Source organism: Vanellus vanellus (genome assembly GCF_965231255.1).
Source record: "Vanellus vanellus genome assembly, chromosome: 1".
NCBI lineage: Eukaryota > Metazoa > Chordata > Aves > Charadriiformes > Charadriidae > Vanellus > Vanellus vanellus.
The window spans coordinates 53,696,359-53,719,331 of record NC_138905.1 but is presented as its reverse complement, the minus strand read 5'-3'; the positions used below and the strand labels follow the sequence as shown (position 1 = coordinate 53,719,331).

At 36.0% G+C, this 22,973-nt stretch overlaps 1 protein-coding gene and 1 long non-coding RNA gene across 3 annotated transcripts in view; both read right to left on the bottom strand.

Moving 5' to 3' along the window:
- Positions 1 to 1,323: 1,323 nt before the first annotated feature.
- On the bottom strand, positions 1,324 to 4,064 carry LOC309675458. Its single transcript, XR_014269498.1, has 2 exons — positions 3,213 to 4,064; positions 1,324 to 3,147 (listed from the first exon to the last, which is right to left on the bottom strand). It is a non-coding gene; the product is annotated as an uncharacterized lncRNA (long non-coding RNA).
- Positions 4,065 to 6,611: 2,547 nt separating this feature from the next.
- SCYL2 (SCY1 like pseudokinase 2) overlaps positions 6,612 to 22,973 on the bottom strand; it is a 30,960-nt gene continuing 14,598 nt past the window's right edge. The window contains exons 6-18 of one of the 2 annotated variants that reach the window (XM_082498693.1): positions 22,720 to 22,836; positions 20,374 to 20,499; positions 18,767 to 18,943; positions 15,189 to 15,200; positions 14,933 to 15,055; positions 13,544 to 13,657; positions 12,931 to 13,063; positions 11,025 to 11,143; positions 10,267 to 10,367; positions 9,444 to 9,510; positions 9,223 to 9,312; positions 8,013 to 8,132; positions 6,612 to 7,415 (exon numbers count right to left, since the gene is read on the bottom strand). In XM_082498693.1, the coding sequence (XP_082354819.1) occupies positions 6,765 to 7,415; positions 8,013 to 8,132; positions 9,223 to 9,312; positions 9,444 to 9,510; positions 10,267 to 10,367; positions 11,025 to 11,143; positions 12,931 to 13,063; positions 13,544 to 13,657; positions 14,933 to 15,055; positions 15,189 to 15,200; positions 18,767 to 18,943; positions 20,374 to 20,499; positions 22,720 to 22,836 (1,950 nt within the window). In that variant the 3' untranslated portion in view covers positions 6,612 to 6,764. The remainder of the gene's footprint in view (positions 7,416 to 8,012; positions 8,133 to 9,222; positions 9,313 to 9,443; positions 9,511 to 10,266; positions 10,368 to 11,024; positions 11,144 to 12,930; positions 13,064 to 13,543; positions 13,658 to 14,932; positions 15,056 to 15,188; positions 15,201 to 18,766; positions 18,944 to 20,373; positions 20,500 to 22,719; positions 22,837 to 22,973) is intronic. The other variant, XM_082498692.1, reaches the window with a different exon arrangement.

Genomic DNA, 22,973 nt, shown 5'->3' with positions numbered 1-22,973 from the left:
GCTGAAGAACTGCAGTGGTCTCCAGCTGGTGACACAAGTGCAGGGAGTTTCTGAGATGCAGGACAAAGGGCATTTGTGTCCGGCAACAGGAGGAGAACATCGAATGAACCATTTCTCTTTGCGTACCTCCTAACAGCTCATTTCTTACTGAGCTGCAGTCCTCAACTACAAACGTGACAGGGCAGCACAGCTCTACAAACACCAATAGACAAAGGATTAACCTAAAGCTCTGGAGTATGACATACCTGAAGGAGGGCCTAGATATATTTAAGTGATGAAGCAGGGACAATTAACTGCCAATATCAAAGCATTCCAGGTGAAGAACAATGAATTGCAAAGACCTCCAACTTTTCCTGTTTGAAGTCTTAGCTTATCTGAATTCATGGAAGAGCTTATGAAATTGTGAATTTTAAGCCACAACAAACCAACCCAGCACATGTGGATTTCAGCACCTGAAAGAAACTTAAGAAACAGGTAACAGTTATTGATCCTAACAATGTCCAGAAACGGAGGGGACAAAAAGAACATTACCACAGTAAAGGACGTTCAAGTCAGATCAGGACTGTGATCTGCTGAGCAACTTAAGGCAGAGGTTTTCTCCGCAGGGTGCCATCAAGTGTGTCTCCACCTTACTAGAATTACACTCTATCATCTTCTGCTACTATTGATCAAAACCTGGCATATAATAGGGTTGTCCTCCCTTGATGGATACAGGTGTGGGAGGAATGGGGATGCTGTCACCCTCAGAAAATGAAAATGAAGAGGGAATTGGAGCCACCTGATGCTACCTTCCCATTTTCACCTAATCCAGCTCGCTCTTCTTTTACTCTCTCTTCCCATGACATCTCCAGCCAACGACCAGGTTCCTAAGCAGATCAGGTCTCAGATGTCTCATGCTTGATCATACAAAAGGTGCGTACTAGCTTCCTGGCAAAGTCTACGCCTGACAAAGCAGTGTATTTTGAAAGCCGGGTTTAGAGACAGGGCTCGTTTCTGGGTACGTGAGCATTGAAAATGCAAACAGAGATCACCATGTGGCATCACAACCCCAGATTCCGACATGGTCTTAGTGTGCTTTCAGAAATGTAAATGCCAGTTTTAGAGACATCTAGTGCGTCGGTTTTTCCCCAGGACCTTTATTCTTTGCATGAAGGCAATGTGTGAGCACATTTTACATGTCTGGACAGCAACTGCTCTAAGAAATGAATTCAAAATTCCATGGGATAAACTATATTTCAAACAAAATACACTGATAAAGTTTTCTAAATAAGTTACCATCAGTTAATTTTATGGTAATTTTAAAGAAAAGTGTCTTCCAACATGAAAATATGAAAAGTTCATTTATTTCCATAGGCAACTTCATTCACAGTACAAAGTGATATGAATTTCTTGAAATTGTCGCTGTACCTTTTACATATTTTTTAAGTAGCTGATCTAAAAGTTGATACAAGAATAAATTTGTTTTTGAAGAGCTGTCCAATAAACTGGATATACACTAATGCCATGCTATGACAGTTCTAATTATGAATCACAGCTGACACTACAGTAACATCACTTTATAAATCTCATGAGAATTTTAATGTTTTACAATCAAAACATAAAACTGCCACTAGTACAGAGACTGTACGATTAGACATATAAACAAGTATTAAATATTTTGCACAAGGCCTGAGTTCACTATAACACATTTTGATTTACAACTTCATCTCAGAAATCTGTACAGCAGTTAGAACTCTTTCAGAGAACTTAAAAAGACAACACAACTTCAGGGGCTTATTTGTTCTGTTGATACAAGTGTGAGACCTGGAAGGCAAGAGGATTTGGTTTACGAATCCAAGGTTTTACTGCCTTGTGTAATTTCCTTGTAAAGCCTTCAAACCCTAATGGAAAGTAAGGTACAAGGCAGGACCTCACTTGAAAATCAGCTAACTCATCTGAAATTCTCCAGATATGTTTCCTCGCAGCTAGTTCAGAGTAAAAGTTCACAATGAGTATATAAAATGCAGCATATCTCTTAACAAAGAACAAAAGAGAGTCACATATACAACAGGGTATTTCTTCTGTACTTCCCCTCCCATTTCTTACATTGGAAATGGCACAAATCAGCTATATCTCACCCACCCCCAATAAAAAACTCCTAATCGATAAACAAAGGTCACTCTAAAGTCCAAAAACTTCATCTGCAATAAGAGATCCAGTGTTCATCAACCTATGCTTTAAAACCTTTCCTTTTCTGCTCAAGTCACGTAGATGCAGGCAGACTAAGCATGTGAATTTATAACAGATAACAAAAGTATCATAGAATTCCTAGCCTGTACAGAAGCCTTGTGGAATTTTATTCAAATCTAACTTCTCATTTAAACTTTTCTCTTTTGGTGCAACTGAACTGAAAAATCTAAAATCCTGTAATCTATATACACATTTACTTATCTATCTACAGACATAAATTACATTATAATAGGGGTTATAATACAAAAGTTAACACACATTTTACTTACTTTAAAAGGCCATTGGGGTATTTGTCCAAGTTCTACACAAATGTGAAACAGGTGTTGATAAAAAGACAAAACTTAACAGAAAAGGAAAGTTTTAAATAATAAGGCTTGAAATGTTGCGCACCTATCCATCCAAAAAATCAGCCTTTTACTTGGGGTACTCAGCATCTGTGCAGACCTTTAAGGCCACAACTTCTCCACGACATTTCTCATTCACATCACCATTGAGAGAGGGAAGACATAGTATCTTCATTTAAAAAAACTAGGGCACTTACCCACGTTCCCAGTAAAATTTCTCTCCCCATCTCCCAAATAATTGGTGGACTCCTCTGGTACTGCTGTCGTCCTGCATAAGCAGGTTCCACGGGCTGTTCTGTGCCTTATTCACACCACTTGTGTGAAAAGGAACAGAAAATCCGCTCCCTCTTCCATCCTTGAAAGAACAGTTGTGCCATTTCAATACCTGTTTCTCTCCTGACAGGCAGACCTTGGGGCTTCTAAGCTAATCTCCAACTCAGTAGTTTCAAGGCTGTTCTCCACCAGCCCCAGCAAAGAAGGTTTTTCAGGCTCTTTAATACAATCCTTCCATTGAGCAGGATTAGTTTCTTTTCTATGACTGAATTTTCAGAAGATGCTTCAGAGACTTTCATACCTAAACCCAAATTAGACCAACAGTTCTAATTAGACTTTCATACCTAAACCCAAATTAGACCATACCTAAACCCAAATTAGACCAACAGTTCTAATATGGGAAACACTGCTGTCTCTGTTCAGCCATGTCCATTTAGCAAGCACCAGAACAGCCAAAGGACAACTGATGCTTATACTTATGATGTGCAGCTATCTCCACTTATTTTCTCCTTTTGTAGTAAACTTAATATAGATAAATCAATTAAAGAATAGGAACTTACTCCCTTCTCTTTACCTTTTCTTTACAAATGAACGTAAAGTAAACCAGGTGGGCTGGGCAGTTCAGCCCAGATTCTGCTCTCATTTTCACAGTGGAATGACGATCTGCTCGTAGCGGGTGAGCACAGCGGGTGCACAGGCTGGAGGCTGTAAGGTGATGATACAACCTGCCAGGCTTCCGCATTTTTTCCTTTAAATTAGGTTGAACACAAAGGGCAGAAGTTTTGCGTAATTTCCAGTATTGCTCAAGGCACTGTAATAAGAACTTATTTTACATCAGGTTACTTTTTCAGTAACAGAATTTGCAATTTCTCAGTCAGATACCAATTTCAAACCTGTGTTCTCCATTTTCTTTTGCATTAGGGCTAGACAGTCCTGCTGCTTCAGGCCAAGCTGGAGGCACCCCTGCTTTCCATCCATGTCCAGAAACAGAAGGCCCCTGGAATGCCCACACTGTGTAACATTGTCCCTTCCCCCTACTCTTTTGCAAACAACTTGGATGTGTCATACAACTGTTGCTCTCAAACAACGGTATTCACTCCAGCCACAACACGAGTCTTCCAGCCTCTTGCAGGGCCCCAGAATGACGGCTTGTAAGTGAAGAGATCAACTGGGCAAGACTTCCCAAAGAAAACTGATTGTGGCAGGAGCCAAGTGGCACATGGCCTTGGTGACTTACCTCTTGCAACTCCTCTTTGCTTTAAGTTAAGAAGAAATAATTAGAGAACCTCACACAAACCCAGTTTCCTGACAAACAAAGCAGGAAGCATCAACAAGGAAGAGGGATTTGACCCTCTCAGTTTAACTGAAGTTATTTTTTCTATTTTTAAATAACTGGAAAATTTTGTTGTAAGTTTCATAAGCACCCTTTTCAATTTTCTTTGCTGTTATTCTTCTACTCTGGTCATTTTGAAAATTGCAGCAAACGAGAAATCAAAATTATGTTCTCAAATACAAGTAGAAAAAAAATCCTATTACTTGAGCCAGGTAAAGATCTTATTCCATCACATTACCACTGCATAGAAGAGTTTCTCTTAATTTAAACTTGTAGGATATTTTTTTACTTTGTTCTTAGAAAATAGATTATATTCTCAGATAGGCAATGCCAAAAGCACATACCCCAAACCTCACAGTTTAGGAGGTCTTGTTTATAAAATCAGATCAAATTTTTTCAGTCAATTTTCCCTCCAATAGGTTAAATTAAAATCCAGTTCTGAAAAGCCCCCAGTCCAGGGGAATCAGTGACTGAAACTCCAGATCAGGACACTGACATTTAGGAGACTGCCTTTACCATGGACATATTAATTTAATATACTGTAAAGTCCTAAGAGATGTTATTTTTAATATAAGCTTATTTTTCAAATAATTTAGAGGAATACAGATTCAAGTAATTCTTTGAAGGCTTGCCTTAAGTTACCCTAACACAACAGAGCTTTCAAAAAGAAGACATTAGTGTAACTGAAAGTATAGAGTACTAGTAACTGTAAATGAACTTAAATAGTTTAACAGTTCCAGTATTGTACTTAAGTTTACACAGATATCTTAACATAACCTACAATGTTTACCATGAATATTAACAGCACATAAGCATCACAAGGTGTTAGGTATTGTTTTCTAAACCACAATTTCACTGGTCCCAAGTATTTTAAAATAATAGGACTAAGGCAGCAGCTATAATACATAAACAATTCTTTAAGAAATATGCTTAATGCTATTACCGCTTAGAACCGTGGAAATATAACAAAATACAAGTCACATTTACAGCATAAGGCCCTTTGGTTTCTGAAGCAGCAAATGAAAGAACAATTTCTTCACTGAAAGGCTTTGAAAAATAAAGCTTGTAGGCTTTCCATAAAAAAGGTAACTAGTTCTTTCCTTCTCAAAATAGCCAGCTATAGTCTTCAAAACATTATGTAAGAAAGCCCCTGAAATTCCTAGGAAAGAAAAAGTTAAAATCCAACAGTAGTATCTGACAGAGCAGAGATTCTATCATGGGCAAGCTGAACGTACACCTTCTGGGAAGTAGAAGAAACTACTGTTCGGTTTTCTGGAGAGCTTTATTAAATTTGGAGTAATACAATAAAAAGGATCTGAAATACCTGTGTATTTACCATATATTCTAGAGCTAACAAATCTGTATTTGAGAACTCGCTTCATATTCGTCTATCCTTCATAAGGACTTGAGTTAAAACAAAATTAAAATTAAATAGTTTATTCTAGTCAAGGCAATTTATGGCACTCTGTTTTTACACACAACCATGTGCAACTTGTATGAGACAATCCTTTTCCACCTGCCCAACGGAGCCAAAATCTATGCGGTAATTCAATATATTTCTGTGTAACTAAAGAGTGTGCGTTTAGTTACACAAAACTGCTTAGTCAGACAGTTGGGGCAGTCAACATCTGAATTTTACAGAGAACATTCTTTTTAGGAGGTTCCATAACTACTCATATTCTTTTTTCACACCAGATAGAAGCAGTATCAAATTAGCCAAAACACTGGAATATATAAGGAATGTGATCAAGTCACCAAATGCATTTTAAAATGCTGCTTAAGAGGTATGCTGCTTTTCCTATGGGACTGGTAACAAGGATCTTGCATTATAAAACAGGCTGTAAACGAGCATGACCATTGGAGCAGTGTTCTTACTCTGTCCCAAACTAGCACAAAATTTTAAAACACCTTCTTATGCCTCCTGAATCTTGTTGTAGTTTATCACCACATTAATTTTAATTATCTCACAAGAGAAGAAATACAAAATATTTTCTCTTCTTGTCTCTTACACAGATACCGGTTAGAGATCTTTCCATGTAGCACGGCTAACAAAACTTTTTGAGGCAGCATAAGAATTTACTTTTTGCAAACTCTCATGCGGCAAAATGACAGTTCGTGCCAAATTCAGGCAAGACAAATCATCAGGAAGAATTCTGCAGACACTGAAAGGACTAGGCTGCAGGATTGCATTCACTAGCACTATTACCCCCTAAGCATTTTTGTTGAATTTAAAAAACAAAATTTTGTAGGAAATTTCACAGGAGTTGATTGAGAAAACTTCTGAATAATTTTGAAATACTTAGCTGCTTCTTTTTTGATTGAATATATGCATCCTACCTTCAGTGCTCTGGTGCTCGGTAAAGAGACAGGAAATCTTTAGCATGTAAGATGACTTTGCACTTACGCAATTCCACTGCAGTACCAAGTGAATGCAAAATCAAGTCTTTTATTTCCAGTGCAAAAGTCTTTAGTTTGCTGGGTTGAAAGTCTCCCCAAGTCATGCTTTTACTAATCAAAAAAAGATGTTAATCAGCTTACCCATGATCCAAATTTCATCGATCTTTGAAAGAAGAAAGCAAAACATTTTACCCAAAAAGATCTTTTAAGTCATTACTAGCTGAACTGCTGTTTGTCATTGTGTTTGCTGGTTGTGCAAAGTTCTGAGGAGCAAAGAAAGGATTACCCTGTATACCAAAGCCAGGTTGTCCTATCATGTTCATTTGAGGTCCCAAGACTGAAGTGCTTGCACCTGGGGACCCTTGCGGGGGTACAAACTGATTAACCCACTGGTTTGACTTCTGTTGAGCCAACTGTTTCATGCTGACTTTGGGTTTTTGAGGACCAAAAAGATTATCTAAAGCAGACATATCTGGGGGTCTGTTTTGTTGTGTCAGTGGAGAGATTGCAGATGCAGCATTCATAGGACTGTAATTTGGCATATTGGCAGTCGGTACAATGTTCATCTTGGTTGTTGTTGTTGCACTTGGACCACTGAAGAAATTCTGAGTGGTGGGACCAGCTCCCATACTGAATCCAGCAGTCTGAAAACCCATATTAGTATTTAGTCCGTTTGTTATATTTCTCTTTGTGTTGTCAATAGATGATGAAAATCCCATTCCAACTCCCATAGAAGGGACAGAAGAGAAGCTGTTTGAAGGTGGAACTTTAGCTTTGTTGATAGAATGGCTAGCCAAAGATGACATATTATCTATCAAGGTATCCGTCAAGTCTTTTGTCTGCAAAATACACAAAATGCAGTTAAATTCTACTCTTGTAAAAACACTCTAGCAACAGTCTTTATCATTGCTCCTGCAGAAGTGGCATTCGTTTTTCAAAAATCAGAATTTACTGCATGGAATTGGGCATGAAATTTAGTCATACACAAAAGCAATTAGGTTATTGTCATTCTTTGCTACTTCAAACTAATTGTTATGCAGCTTTAATTTAACAACTAAGACTATACACGAAGTACTACTGTGACATTAGCTTACATGTCCCATTCTTATCCCCAAGCCCTTTATATATTTAGTTAATAAACTCTTCAGAGCAAAACCTTTTTTAATATGTGCTTCTTCCTTATCTAAAACAACGGCCTTCCAATAATAATTATTCCTGTGGAAACTCCTGTAATTTTAAAAGTGGGGAATATTGCTAATGATGCAAACGGAAGGCAGATTAAAATTAAATTTAGCTTTTCCTCAGCTGTGCCATTGTACTACCAGTGAAAACAAAGGTGACTCCCAGGAGAAAAAAATGCTAAATGAATACAGCACTCGAAAGGAAAACACATCACAGCTCCAATGGAAACAGTGCAGTACTTTGTTCTTTCTCACCTGCTTCACTGTAGGTGTTATTACAGTTGCTTGTGGCTTAAGAGGTTGCTGGCTTTTCAGTTTCTGTGCCTGCTCTTGTTCTTTAGCTAACTTTTGCTTCTCTTCTAGTGTAAGCGATGCCTTTAAAAGGGAAAGTATTGACACTAAGTTACACAGAATGGTTATTCTTACACTGATATTTTTATTTCATAAATAGCACCGTTGTTTCGATATGTGGTAGAACAATGTATATTATTTATACAAAAGAGAAAGTGGATAAGCACAAAATCTATTACAATATTTATCATATTGCTGAAATGTACTTAAAAGTAGCATAAAGAGAAATTTGAGCAGATCTCAAACAAAGAGGTATCACAACAAAAACATTTTAGCTTTGTCTTCTTAAGGTTGGGCATAAGAGAAAATGTTCTTCACAGTTTTTGTTTTCATATGGTTACCAACAGGCACTTGAAATAGAACTGCAACTGACCATGCAATTGGAAAGGGAATTTTATTTTAAGATTGGTTAAGAGGCATTTCAGGATGTTAACTCTGCTTTTGTCAATGATAAAGGATAAAATCATAAATCATTCCACCTTAGTCTAAAATTAGTGAGAGGGTTCAGACAATTAGAAATGGAAATGATAAAATGTCTAGATTCTGTGGAGCCATTTACATAATTAATAACATGAAAAGAATTCTACAATAGTTAATGCTTATGTTTAATATTCTACGCCATGCCACGCTTTTTCTTTGCTTCTTGTATTTATCCCCATAGTGACTGTTTGTTTTCACTTATCTTTGAATTGTGCAGTAATGTTAGTGTCTGCTACTACATGAAATTCTACATTTTACCTTCATCTCTGTTTGTAATTTTATCATAAGTTGCCTATTTTGATTTTCCTATCTATATCCACTGCCGAAGTTTCAGTTTCACTGAAATCTATAATTAAGGAGAAAGAAAATGACCAAAAATTTATAATCCTGATTGCTCTGTACAAAGCTATGCTCAAGGAAAGGCTTTCACAGAAATTCAAGGATATGATTTAAACATTTTTCAGTGGACCTTCACATGTGACTATGTATGGCGCTGTGCTATACAAAAGCAGTTAGTTTTCCTTTTAAAGCTTTAAATATGGTAACTATCTACACATACTCTTTTTATGCAACCATATCAGCCTTGTATTAGACAGACGGATGTAACACGACTCCAAAACAAAGTAAAACACACCTTTTTCTGCGTTGATGACATGTCATTCTCTTTGATCTCAGATCCACTGGTTAGAAGGTCAGTTCCACTAGTATTAAATACCTTGTCAATCTGTTTAAGTTCAAAGTAACAAAACATAGTTATCTGAAATGTTGTAATTTAAGGTAACATAAATATTGACTACATAATTTTAAATTTCAAATTTCTATATGTGAGTAACACAATAAAATATTGTCACTTACCTGATTACTTGTACTACTAGATCTTGCCTCTTCAGACACACTCATTTGGTTAGCTATATCCAACGATCTATATAGTACAGAGTATACATATTACAGAAAGATAACTTTACAGTCACATCCGCAACAGGAATGCAATTCACGAATGCAGATTATTCTTCTGCATTTAAATAATCAAAGAAATTGCATTATGAGAGCACTGCCATTTATAGAACGCCTGCAGGAGACTGGAAAATGTTAATAATCTAAATTGTAAAGGTTTCCCAATGATCACTTCCCATGGTCTTAGTTCCTCCTTTTGAACGAGGTGACACAGACTTCGTGTAGCCCAAGTTAATTTGAGTCAAAAATCTCACCTCATATCAGACTCCATAAAATAGCTCAAAATATCTTCAAATATCAGTACTTTCTACAAGGCTGCAACATTTAGGTTTCTCCGGTACAGTTTATGTTCTCAACAACTACAGAAAAGTAACTTAGAATATAGAAGCAAGACATAAACTGTACTAGTGGAGCTCAGTATGAGCTTTTACACTTCATGAATTAATTAAAAATTATTGACTCAAAATAATAAACTGTGACTGAACTGTATAAAAGATTTTACTCTATAAAACCACTGACATCAAATATTATTATAATTCTAGGATGAATAAATCTTTGCTGACAACTGTGCTTATTTGACGTAATTCTCAACTACTGAAATAAGAATTACCTAGATTTTTTTTATTTCTATGGCTAGAGATTTCTCACATTTGCTAAAAAATTATCTGAAATTTATCTCTGCTCACTTGTTCCTTCTCTAATATACACATAAGCAAACACTTACTTCTGTTGCTCTTGCATGACATGAAGTTGCTCGAGTTTTGTTTTATGCTCTGCCTCCAATCTATTAAGCATATCTTTTATAACACAAATAAAAGAATTGAACTGTAAAAGAAATATACAAGAAGTCTGGATTTTGCAGTGACGGAATTCAGACATATATTACTTAAAAAGTAATATCTCATAAAACTTACAATACACAATATCAGATAAACTGCAGATTTTTAAATAATTTATAATCCACCTTCACTACCTTCCATTAGATACCTAACTACAAGCAGAGTGTATACGGAAACAGTGAAAAATATACGTTGCTACAAAAAAAAAAGCGGGGCAACCCAGACAAAAAAAACCAAAAACAACCCACAAATAAATATTACCAGGTTCATTTTCAGAAAAAATCCCATGATTGCACTTCTACATTATCTGCAACATTTACAAACAAGAGCAAGGGAAGAAACACTAAGATACTTTAGCTTTTCATTCGAATTGTAATTTTGTTAATAGCTAACTGCTTTTGCAGGATATTTGGAAGGTGATAGTACTCATTCTGAAATTTTATACTAGATGAGTCAAATCCACTGAAAAATAACAAGCTTTGGACATGCAAATACAGTAATACTGGAAGGGTTTTGGGGTTTGTTTGTTTGCTTTTACAACAGACAAATACACACAGTAATGTATGAATTTTTCTCTGACAACAGTTTAAACCTATTCTCTGCCAATTTATCAAGTAAAAGCATGCAACAGTCATGTTCCTACCTGATTGAGATTAAGATTGTTCTCAATACTAAGAGGAATCAGATGGGGCAATACTTTTCCTGCAAGCTGTTCTTTGGTAATTCCCAACTTCTTATGAGTAAATGTACATTTGTAAATACCTGACATGCAACATCAAAACAGCAAAAATTGTTAAGTTTAGTAAACAATGTGAACAAAGTAGCACTCTATGTATCCATCATCTGAATGAACATACATTGGCTCTGTGCGCAAGCAGGGACAAACAGAATCACAAAAGCTAAGTACTCATCCACAACACAAACATATAATAGCAAGCGGCTTTGCTAAAGTTCAGAACATGAGGAGGTCCAAAGTAATACTTGGCAGCTACGAAACCTGGTATCAGTCAATGTATTGTCCAGCTCAATTATCTGAGAATATGCATCTTTAAACAGATCATGAGCAACTGAGTAGTCACAAACTGACAAATCGCCACTGAGAAATTAACCTGCATTACCTAAGGATGTGTTCTCTCCCCAAATACGGAAGTGTCTAGGAGTAACTATCACACTACTCTCTGATCGCATTTTATAAAGATTCTTACCCAAATGTTTGGGGCTGTGTTACACAGTCTTTAGTTATTCTAAAATCACTGATAAAAAGAATACTGGCAGGCACAAGGGATCCAGTACTAAGCCTACAAGTTCTACAGTGTTTCTGACAGAAAAATTTCTCTGCCTAAACAGGCCACCTCTGGTGGCAAACACTGAACATACTAGCACAAAAGAAGCAGCAGCTTCCCTCACTTTCTATGGTTAGTATTAGAACAGAGCTGTCAGCTGGCCAAAGAAGATGTCACGTGTAAGATGGAAGGTAGTACGATTCTGGAAAAAAGGAAACCCAAATATATAGAATTGATTGCAGCCTATCAGTTCCAGATTAGGGTTCACTTATCCACTGTATCCAAGTAAAATTCAGGAGTAATACAACTAAAGTGAAAGATACGCCGCCCCTCATTCTCAGACAACAAATATAAGGCAAAGCTGCAAGGATTAAGGGAAACGGGCAATTTTAAATTAGTACTGACAGATACCCTCTTGTTGATTTTGAGCAAACCAAAATAACGCTACCACCACGTATTATTACAGTGTTTAATGAGGGCTGCTGCCAGTACAGCTCAGCTTGTTACAAATGGTCTTCTGCCTACTACTGTGTTGTCAGTAAGAGAAATGGTCGCTGTCTTCCAGACTTGGCCATGCAGTCACACCTCTTTCTTGGCAGTGACTCTGGTCATCTGGTCTCCTCGAGCCCATTCAAGTTGTTAAAATCACTCATCCCAAGTTAGGCAAGTGCCAGAGTAGCACTAGGAAAGCACAACTGGGAGTGAGGCCTCCCCTTCCAGAAGTAACAAGTCATTAGGTTTTGTTAGCTGTTTTGTGAAACCTCACCCAGACTATGCTCCATTTCAGTGCAAAGGCAGCCATGTTTGCTTAAACGTCCAAGAAAATGAGGCTAATAAAACCTGCAGTGAAGAGCAGTAGGTTTGTAGACAATTGTTTATAGCATCTGACATGCAAGAGTGCTAAGAGAAGGCAACAGTAACATTTTAAAAGCTTCAGCAGCATCTGAAAGAAGACAGATCATATACTCTTCTGAGGAACACAGCCTCTGTGGCTTTGTGGGCCATCAAGTGTCACAGCCCAAGAACTGCAATGAGTACTCAGAACCACGTTGGGCCTTGAAGACTACAAATATATGTACTAGTGTTCAGAAGTACCAGCAACACATAAGGCAGCTGAACAGGGGTGCACTTAAGAACCAGAAACAGGAAGTTTTTAGTAGTCATTTTAGCAATACACTATGTAAACGTTATCAGTGATCATACAGAAAGCTCCCAGATTTACAACATCAAAGCACAAAAGAGCAGAAAGTTGAAAATATTAATTACCTAAAATTCCCATTAGCACTGCAGGTTCCTTGGATGGAATTTGTTGTAGAAAAGGTAAAATATCATCAAGCACAAACCATTTATCCAAGTACTCCAAAATCTTGCCTAAGCACACCAGTGAGTTTACCCGGACCTGTGAAGTATGACAAGAATTAAAAAAATTCTTTATTATATTTTTGTCTGAGAAAAAAACCCAACATACAAAACTCACACTTAGAAGAAAACAAGTGCTGCTGAAACTATGACCTTCATATCTGAAAATTCAAGACAAGTTAAAAAAACCCTTTTGTGTCATGAAAGTAAAATAGATATAGTTACACACTGCTCGCAAAACCTTGGCTTTTCTGCAGGGCAAACACTGTTATTCTGGAACAGGTTTCAACAATTTTTACAGTATTGTTAACAACAATAAGTTGCTAATAACTTTAAAAATTGTCAGAGTAAAAAAGTAAACTGTGCTTTTGTATTTGTAAAAATTAAAAAAAAAAGATCAAAAAGAAACCAGGGCACGCTGATGGGCTTTTCTTTAAAGACACAACAGCAGAAAAGCCAAAGTAATTAAGGGTAACAATATTTGCTGAGGACTAAGAGATAAAATTGTTAGGATACTTACAGCAAGAGAAGAAGTTTGCAAACATGCATTTTTAATTCTTGGAATTAATGAATTTTTCATTGATGGGTAATCTATTAAATTGGCAAACGTGGGAATTATGTTTAGGCAAAGCTCCTATAAAAAAAATGTGCATAAGTTTAAAGAGAAACATGCATGTTTATTACCAAATTAGTGCTAATATTACTCAACATCAAAATTAGTTTAAAATGTCTGCTTAAGCTTTCCTTTTAAGAAAATATTTAAGGAAACATCATATTCAACTAAGCTGACCTTAATCTACCGGACTTACTTAAAAATAGCTGGAATAATAAAGAATCATGATATGCAGATACAACCCTGGAAAATGGATTTCAAAAAGAATATTCATAAATTTATAATAAAATATTTGGATAGCAAGAATATCTTGCATTTTCACAAAGCACCTTTATATTAAAAAATCCTGTTATTACATCAAACTAACATCTTCCTACATAAATCAAGCAAATCTGAATAAGTACTATCAACAACACTGCAGCAGCACAACGATAGGCTGAAAGATAAAAGAGCATATCAAGATTAAACATACTTAAGCAACAGAGAGAAAAATACCCAATTTCAGCCCCATCTCAAAAAAATAAGAGACAGCAATATTAAGTATAGGTTGCAACTAAATACCTGAGCAACCAAACTACTGATGCAGAAAAACTTTAAGCCAGGTATTTAGAAACAAAAAACTTTCTCCAGAATACTGCAAAGGTTTTGCAAAGGTGAAAGTCACATCTGATTATCCAAATCCTTCTTTAAGAAATATTTTTCCTGTTTACCTCCCCCTCCCCCTCCTGAATGCCTTTGGCTAACTGGAAGTTAATTCCAGTGGAAGAATGATCTCCAAAAAAAAAAAAAAAAAAAGAACCTTAGAAAGGTAGAGAAAGCATAAAGAGTAGAATTAAAATATGGATACATAAAAATGTCACCAGAAGGCATATTAGTATGATTTTACAGGAAATCAAGTCTTCCAAGCAACACATTCTTACCAGTGGGACCTCAGAATAAGCCACCTCTCACTGACTGGTAAGCGCACGCATGCCTGCATAGTTTCTGTGGTACGGACAATGCTTTATAAATGCACATCCTACTTTTTGCTATGGTGGCTGGTGAGAATTTAGGATAAGCGCATTAGAACAAACAATCAAATGGTTACTCCTTGGAAAGTAAGGGAACTAAATTTTATTTTACTACAAGTTTTCTTTAATAAAACATTGATGTCTTTCAACATTCAGGAATCTTACACAGCTTTATCTTTTTTTTTTTTCCAAGTAAACAAACGCAGGGTTATACAAAAAGTTGGCACATCAGCTTAAAGAAAAAGAGAGAAAAAAATCTTTTAAATAAAGGCTGCAATTACTATACCTGGATCTGAATTGAGGGTGCTTCCAAGGCTCTATAAACCATTGGTAGAACACTGTTCTTTATTTCATCTGGTGGAGTTTTGGTTAGAAGCAAGTCCATTTTTTGCAGAAAGATCAACAAGATCTATTAAAAGAAGGACAATTCAGAAGCCAAAAGTTTTAACTCCAGAAACATATACTTACAATTTAAAGTGTGTTGTATCATATTACAAAAACTTCAGAAGTTTTCTTGAAACTCAGTAAATGAGATCACTTACCATGTTGCTTGCCTGAAGGCATGGAAGACAAAAAACACTTTGACATATTATTGCATTTTAAAAACAGCAAATACAAATCAAACAAAAATATGTGTGTTCTAGAGTAATCCTCCTGAAATAAATCATAATGACTAAGGAGGGAGTTCTTGTTTCTATTTACAACACAGTCTTTTGTTAAAATCCACCCACAGAAAATCTTTATACACACATCAATATCGAAAAAGCTGACCTTTCAAAAACCTATGGCTCAAATGCTGCCCTTAAAGCATTTGATCACAACTCCACACATAGAAGCTGCATTCCCTCTGTATCTAGAATCAAAATAGGGACACAACGAAAAGAATATTACAGCTACGATATGGACACAAAACAGCTTTATTCTATTCCATATGGAAATTATAGATCATAAAATGAAAAATCTCAAACAACAAAAAAATACATCACATTAAACTAAAAAGCAACACTAGAATAGCACATTTACATAGCGGGATTCACCTTGCTAAGGCTCAGCCATATAAAAGTTAGCTGCTATTCTAAATTACTCATGCAGGCTCAGTCTCCAATACAGAGAGCTATGTAACTGATAAGACTCATGTCTCATCTCACATAGGTGACAGAACTTGCTACAGGTGACACTGACAACTAAACTCCTTTTAGAAAACAGGTTAGACTAGATGGATAAATTGTGGTGAATGGTATCACATTCATAATAGAAAGCCAGGTATTTCATAGGAAGAAAAGATTTCAATTTTTAAGTCTAAAAGTATGCAGCAATCAGTGCTTGTATGTCAAATACACAGAAGCATCAGAGTGTAGAAAAACAAGTGTACCAAAACCACATACAAGTTCCCCCTTTCATTTGCTTCCTTTACGGGGAAGAAATTCTTTTGAACTGCAGATAATGTGTGCTTTCTTATTCTATATTTATAATTACGTAAACTATACACACACAAAGAGACTCATTCATTCATTCCATGAACGCTGATTCTGATGCAATATCCCCAGATTTGGGAGAATTAGGGTGAGATGCACCAGATCAGTTTTAAAGTTAGATTTGCTAATTATTCTTGAATAAAGAATTTTTATTTGTCCTAAAATTGGCTTTTTGAAACATCCATCTGCTCATAACATTGCTCACTTTTCTACCAATCCTGTAATACTGTGGCATGACTGCTTCTATGTTAGCTAAATATATATTTTGGAGAAGGATCATTTTGATTGTTTTTGCAAATTTGAAAAGGACATGAATTAACCTGTTATTTAACAACTAGGAAATTTTCTTTAAAATAAGAACAAGACGTTTGAACTTGTAACAGACTGCTTTAAAATTAAAAATTGCACTATACAGTCATTTAGATTTCACAGAAGCAGTTCAGCTATTTTCCACTGGCTGTCAATGCTTTTCAACTAAGATAAAATAAAGCTCAATTAGTTTTGATCTCCCTCTCTACCTGTCTTTAACTCCAATTAAGTCCTTTTATTTTTAGCTTTCTAAGATCATATTTGATACTTTTTACCTATTTAAGTAGAAACTAAGATGCCACAGTCACAGAATCAAACACACCCTCTAGTAAGCAAGCAGCAGCAGTTGCACTCCAATCAATAATGCTAAAGCTGTGCTTCAGTCATTAACACAGAGCCCAGCACTTGTCAGGGTACACTTTGGTGTACTGTATTAGAGTATGAATTTACAGTACTTCATATGCTGACTCTCTGTGGATTCCCCTAGAAATAAATTAAGGATTTGTCTACACAGGGAAGCTATGTCAGGGTAAACTAGGATGGTAATTAGCAGCATACCAGTTACTCCATGCTAACTCCAAGAGTACGGTAACAATTTCTTGTTTAACTAAATATTCCATTTTCATATTATAGATTCCCTCATACAAAGACATAGTGAACACTGGATAATAATTTCTTCACACTGAATTACAGGAGCCTCACTACAATACATTCACTTCCTAACTCAAGTACCCTACAAAAGCCAAGTTACGGGCCTCATACAAATCTAAAACATCTTGGGAGAACATTTGGAAGAAACACTGACACCTTCCCCATCCGCCCTATCCATGACCTACAAACACATGACCTGGACGTTTTTGTCTTGTACAAAAACAGTCAGACCTGGAATTCTGCCCTCTGGCACTCTGAACCTTTGTATTTCTTTTCCTGAATTCCTGGTATATTAATTCTGAAAACCTGTCCTATATTACTTAAACTTTGCCGTACTAAAAAGACCACAGAAATAAGAGTTGAATAAGCCATCTAGTGCTTAGTGTGCATTAAAAATGTCAACATTAGAATTTAATATACAGTATCTAGAAAGCTAAAGAAAAACTTTGCAAAGCTTGCTCTTTATGAGCTGACCCCAAGTCTGTATTTTGCTTTCCTCATTTCTCAAGAAATAAAACAGCTTTTGTGCCCATTATGCTCCAGATATAACTTTGAGACAAACTTTTTGCAGTGAGGATTGTCTCAAAAATCTGATGTTAAAGGCAGCAAAACACAATGTTACCTCTTAGGATGAAACGGCACAAGTAAGATGCTCACTGGCTTTTGGTTGGTTAGACGTTCAGTCTTTTCAAGACAACAACAAAGCTAACATAAAGCCCCAGGGTACCAAAAATAAACAACATTAAGTAGTTCAAATTTTCTGAGGTATTCTCAGTTACACAATTGTGCCTTTTTCCCCCTCCCCAGTATAATGAGAGTTCTCTGATCCAGTTTTCCAAAACCCAGAAATAAAAGGTCTACTTGTTCATTCCTACGTTTATCCTGCCCCTTAAGTGCTCTGCAGAGAAATAACAGCATCCAGCAGTAAAACAAGGTGAGCTAGAAGGAAGGCATAACTGCCTTTTATCTGTGGAGGCACAATGTGGCAGAAGCCTCAGGAATCATCATGCACGTGGTGTTGACAAAAGGATGCAAGTGTTTTGTTCCTTTACAGTAATGATAATGTCTTACTACTTTTATGCATGTGAACAACAAAAAAAAGGGTATTTTACTTACACAACATATTTGCCAAATAAAATGAAACAAATTTCACAAATTTGTGCACAGCCCTCAAATAAACACTATTTTATTATCATCAATAAACAGCATTTTTAAGAAAGTGTCAAAGTTACAACTTTTCCACCCCATGATCCCAGTGTCAGCAATCTGAATACAAGAAAAAAATAGACAGACTCAGCTACTGGTAGAATATGTGCAATATATCGTACTGTACAACCCTCCTCAGATTGGCTAGATAAGCAATAAAATGCTTACAAATATACTGTCTACAATCAACCAAAAATAAGAATTGAGTGGTAAGCTAAATATTTCCTTTTTTGCTAATCCAATCTCATCTATGAATGCAAATATACCCTCACAAAACCCATCTAAAAAAGCAGGAATAGAGGTTTTGTGAATTTCCTGGAAAAAATCTATTTCATATGAATCAAGACTGACTGCTTGGACAATTACAGAGCAGGCTGGGAAATCTGTGTGAAGCTGGAAAAGGGAAATAGAAAAATTAGTCATTTTTCATGCAAAAAACACCAAAGAGAAAAATTGTAACCTGAACAACATTAACATACCTGGATAGGTTCTTGTTGCTTAAAAACAGGACCAAGATCAGGCAGAATGAGCCTGATATATTCTTCTTTGGTGCATTCCTCAGCAATTAGGAGAACGTTAGGTAAGACAAAGGGTACCATGTCAGGATTCACAAATTCAGAAGTCAAGCAAGGCAAAATTCGCTGAATTATAACACGCTGAAAGAAAAAAAACAAGCACGCATCACTTTATACTGCATTGCAGTAAGTTACTATTGTGCCAGCTCAACACCTTTTGTATTAACCTGATATTTACAAAAAACAGATTGACAATTTTCAATTTTGAACTCTTTATTTTCACAGTATACTTCAGCTAACTTACACTGTGCTACTTTGCTTACTTTTCCCTATTTGCACTCAAAACATAAGTGGAGACTATAACAACTATAAAGGTCAACAAAAAGCAATTAACTGTACAGAAAATAGGACTTTCAGTCACATACATGAATTTTGGAAACCTTATTCTATATGCTTTCTTAAAAAAGACCCCATCACCCCCCTCAAAATAATCAGTTTTTCAGTACCCCATCACTCGCTGAACAAACACATAATCCTACTATACCTCCCTGTAAAACTCCAGGTACATTCCCTAAATGGGATTCTGCTGACAAAATAGGTATTTAAACTGTGGATGTCTCCTGTAGAGTTAGACATCCCTAAATGCTTTTAAAGTCAATAAAGAGAAATACACAGTTCATGGGCACTTCCTCATAAAATATACTTTCAAGAGAGAAAAAAAATGAATGCCCGAAGATGATTAGGTCAGTCAGTGGCTGTCTAAAGTCAGGTAAAGTACATCCCATCTCTTTCCAAATTCCATTCAGCATCAATGATTTCTGATCAAAGAAAAAAGTTACTAAATTAAAAAGAATTTATTAAATTAAATTATTAATTTATTAATTAATTAAATAAATTAAATTATTACTAAATTTAAAAGAATGTATTAAACATTAAGTCCAAATTTTGCACTGTGTAGTTCAAAACAGAATTAAAAATAAAGATGTTTAATGCAATGATTGAGAAGCTCTGAGCAAGGATAAGGAGTCAGTCTAGACATAGTGTCTAACACTACACAGAAGAAATTTGTAATGACAGACATTTGCCTTTGAGGTTTCTGGGCACTGCGAGCACAAGAGAGCTCTTCGTCTGTTGAGGGAAGAAGTTTTGCATCACTCAACATTAAAGTACTGCCTCGCTATGAAAAAAACTTGAAGCAATCTTATTGGAAGAAAAGGTGGCAAGATGACTTCAAAGAGCTATCTGCAAACAAAGGGAAAGCCTTGTAAGTGGAGCAAAGACAACTCCCTTTCAAAGTGGGATGAACTGCAAGAGGACACACAAATGATGGCTCCTTACACATAATGATAGCACAATTTGCCATTTTCTGTTTAAAGAATTACTGCTAGCTGAGTATTTCCACACCAATTATTTCCTAATCTCGCCTTCTTTCTCACCACTCTATTCTGACAGTCTCATGGCAGTCTATTATGGTACAACACTACACCAAGTCCTGCATTCCCAGATTCAGAACATTAACAGGTGTTCACATAGTTTTAAACTCACCATTTCAAGACATCATGCAGACATACCTTAGGAAGTTTTGGCAGAACCTTTGGTAGACCTTTAAAAAACTGTGATTTCTGAAGGTTGTCTCTTTGAAATAATGAATCAAAATACTGAAGCGTCATTGCCCCTACATCGTCAAAGAACGGTATCTAAAAATAAGATTAAAAGCTTGTGATCTGGAGGGAGACAACATTGACACTGTTACAAAGATTCCATAACATTATCACCTATTTACCTTCTCAATGCACTACAGTAAACCTTTACAATGACACGCCTGCAACTAACAATTAGAAAAGTACATTTTTACATACTAAATAGTATAATATTCACAGATAAAGGTTCATTATTAAGACAGAATTTTCTTAGCATTTTAAAGAAACCCATGCATGTTATGTGTATCTAAGTTAACTTATTGTAGATGAAATAGTGTTTTGTCTACAAAAAAATGAATGAAAAGTAAAAACCTTGCTAAAAAGTTCTCCTAAGAATAGTTATGCTAGTTAATATGACAACAAAGGATTACCTACTACACCACCCAAATCTGGCTACTACCCCTGGAAACTTATAATGAATCAACACGTATGTATATGCAATAAATGCGTAATTATATAAATTTCTCTCCAATGTGAGGACCCACTCGTATATCCTGTCCAGTATAATTTCTCACATGCTCTGCCATGTTTGCATTACTTCAGCAAAGAGGGCAGAGGCCTTTTTAAGTATTGTGTAACAATGTATATACACAGAGAAGACTTATAAAGATGGCACCAACTAAATACCAGGGTGTTTCATCTATAGCTGTGGTATATAATATTAATACTGATAGAGCTGCTTCACTGTTAGATTGATAAAAATGCACGATGATAACAAGACTGTTTATATAAAAATCCATCCCCCAATAGTCAGTTTTCAGTTAGCAGATGAATGAAAAGAGTGGAACAGTGTCTATCCAAGATGTACACAGACTGGAATGAAAAGTTCTGCATTCAAAAACTTGCATGGCTAAGACTCCTCCTTCCTGCTAGCTCTCATTTTTAGGGAGGGATATATCAAAACTCATGGGCTTGCAACAGTTAAAGACAAAGCATGGTCTCTCAGCTTGTTTTCAGTTGAAAAAAATGTGCAAAAAGAAAGGATGTAAAAGCATTTAAAGAAGCTCTGCTGTAAGGCAGAAAGAAAAGCTAGTAAGAGTAGGGCAATAAAGAAGAAAAGAATCAGAAAAACAGATTGGAGTAGGGCAATACAGAAGAAAAGAAACTTTCAGCAGAGAATTGAAGCTAGTCTGCACTATGGACTTAAATTCTGTCTTCCAGAAGGTATGTGATCGTGGAATTCTACACAGGTTAACACAAACTAGTTAAAACTAGCAAGGTAAACTCGCCCATGTCTAGTTCCATGTTAGCTCATGTCAGGCGGGCCGTAACAGACTGCTTTTTGAACTAAAGCTCTACCCTACAATTCAGCCTGCAGTGCAGACCTGGTAAAAGAGACCTAACATCTTTATAAACCATACTGCTTATTACAACCGTTTACAGACTTGTTTGTTGTAGTCCTTCAGACAAGTTGAAACCTAAGTAATATTTGCCAATTTCCTCGCTTCCCATCTTTCTGCATATATGTTGGCAAAACCATTGCCTGTTGCCCCGCCCTTCTTCACTCACTACTTCTTCCAACTGTTAAGGTATTGATTTCTCTCTCTACATACAATCTTTTTATATGACAGGAAAAGACGAAAATTGTTTAGCTAAGCAAATCTAAGCAGGAACTTGAAAGGCTATCAGATACAAGAAAATAGGGTATAAGACAAAGGAAGAATCATGCTTTTAAGTTCAACTTTCAAATAGAAAAGCAGAGGAAGAGTTTGTCAAATTTAAACTTAAATTATCCAACTTGCAATTAATTTTTGCTTTATTATGGCAAGTAAGCTCTGAATATATATTTTAAGCTATTCTTCTGCATATTTAAGAATACACCAAAAATCATAATCCAAAAGTTAATCCTTACATTTACTGCCCTTTATCATTTTATGGCTTTAAAATCCTTCCAATACAGTTTTAAAGACTGAACTGCATAAAAACATAGCATAAAAAAATACATTCGACTGTATTGGAAAGCAACAAAATAGTGCTGCATTGAATGTTTATTCTAAATTCTGTTTTAGCACCCACTTCTTCCATATTAATAAAGGTCAGCATAAGGACAACTTTTGGCATCAACTAACATCATTATTTCCAAAATAGTTAAAAAATATTTAACATTTCAACTAAAATGATTAACAGGAAAACACTTTAAGATAGCTCTATTGTTTCTACAAATCAAACACTATTTTCCCCTCTTTCCTGTGGCTACTGTATTTTCCATGAACTGACCTTAGTCATTTGATCTGCGTCTGGTCTGACTGCTGGAGCTACATTTAAGAGTAGCTTTACATGTTCACGCACCTCCTCTGGTATATTCTGAAGAGTACTGGAGCTTAAACGGCTCAGCTGCGTAAGTAATTTAAGCACATGCACCATGAAGTCAGAAAATCCTGCATATAACTATTTCCAATACACAATAGGACTGTACTTCGACTTTTTGATGGTTTCTCTACCCACACCTTTGATATCCCTCCCTTCTCCCC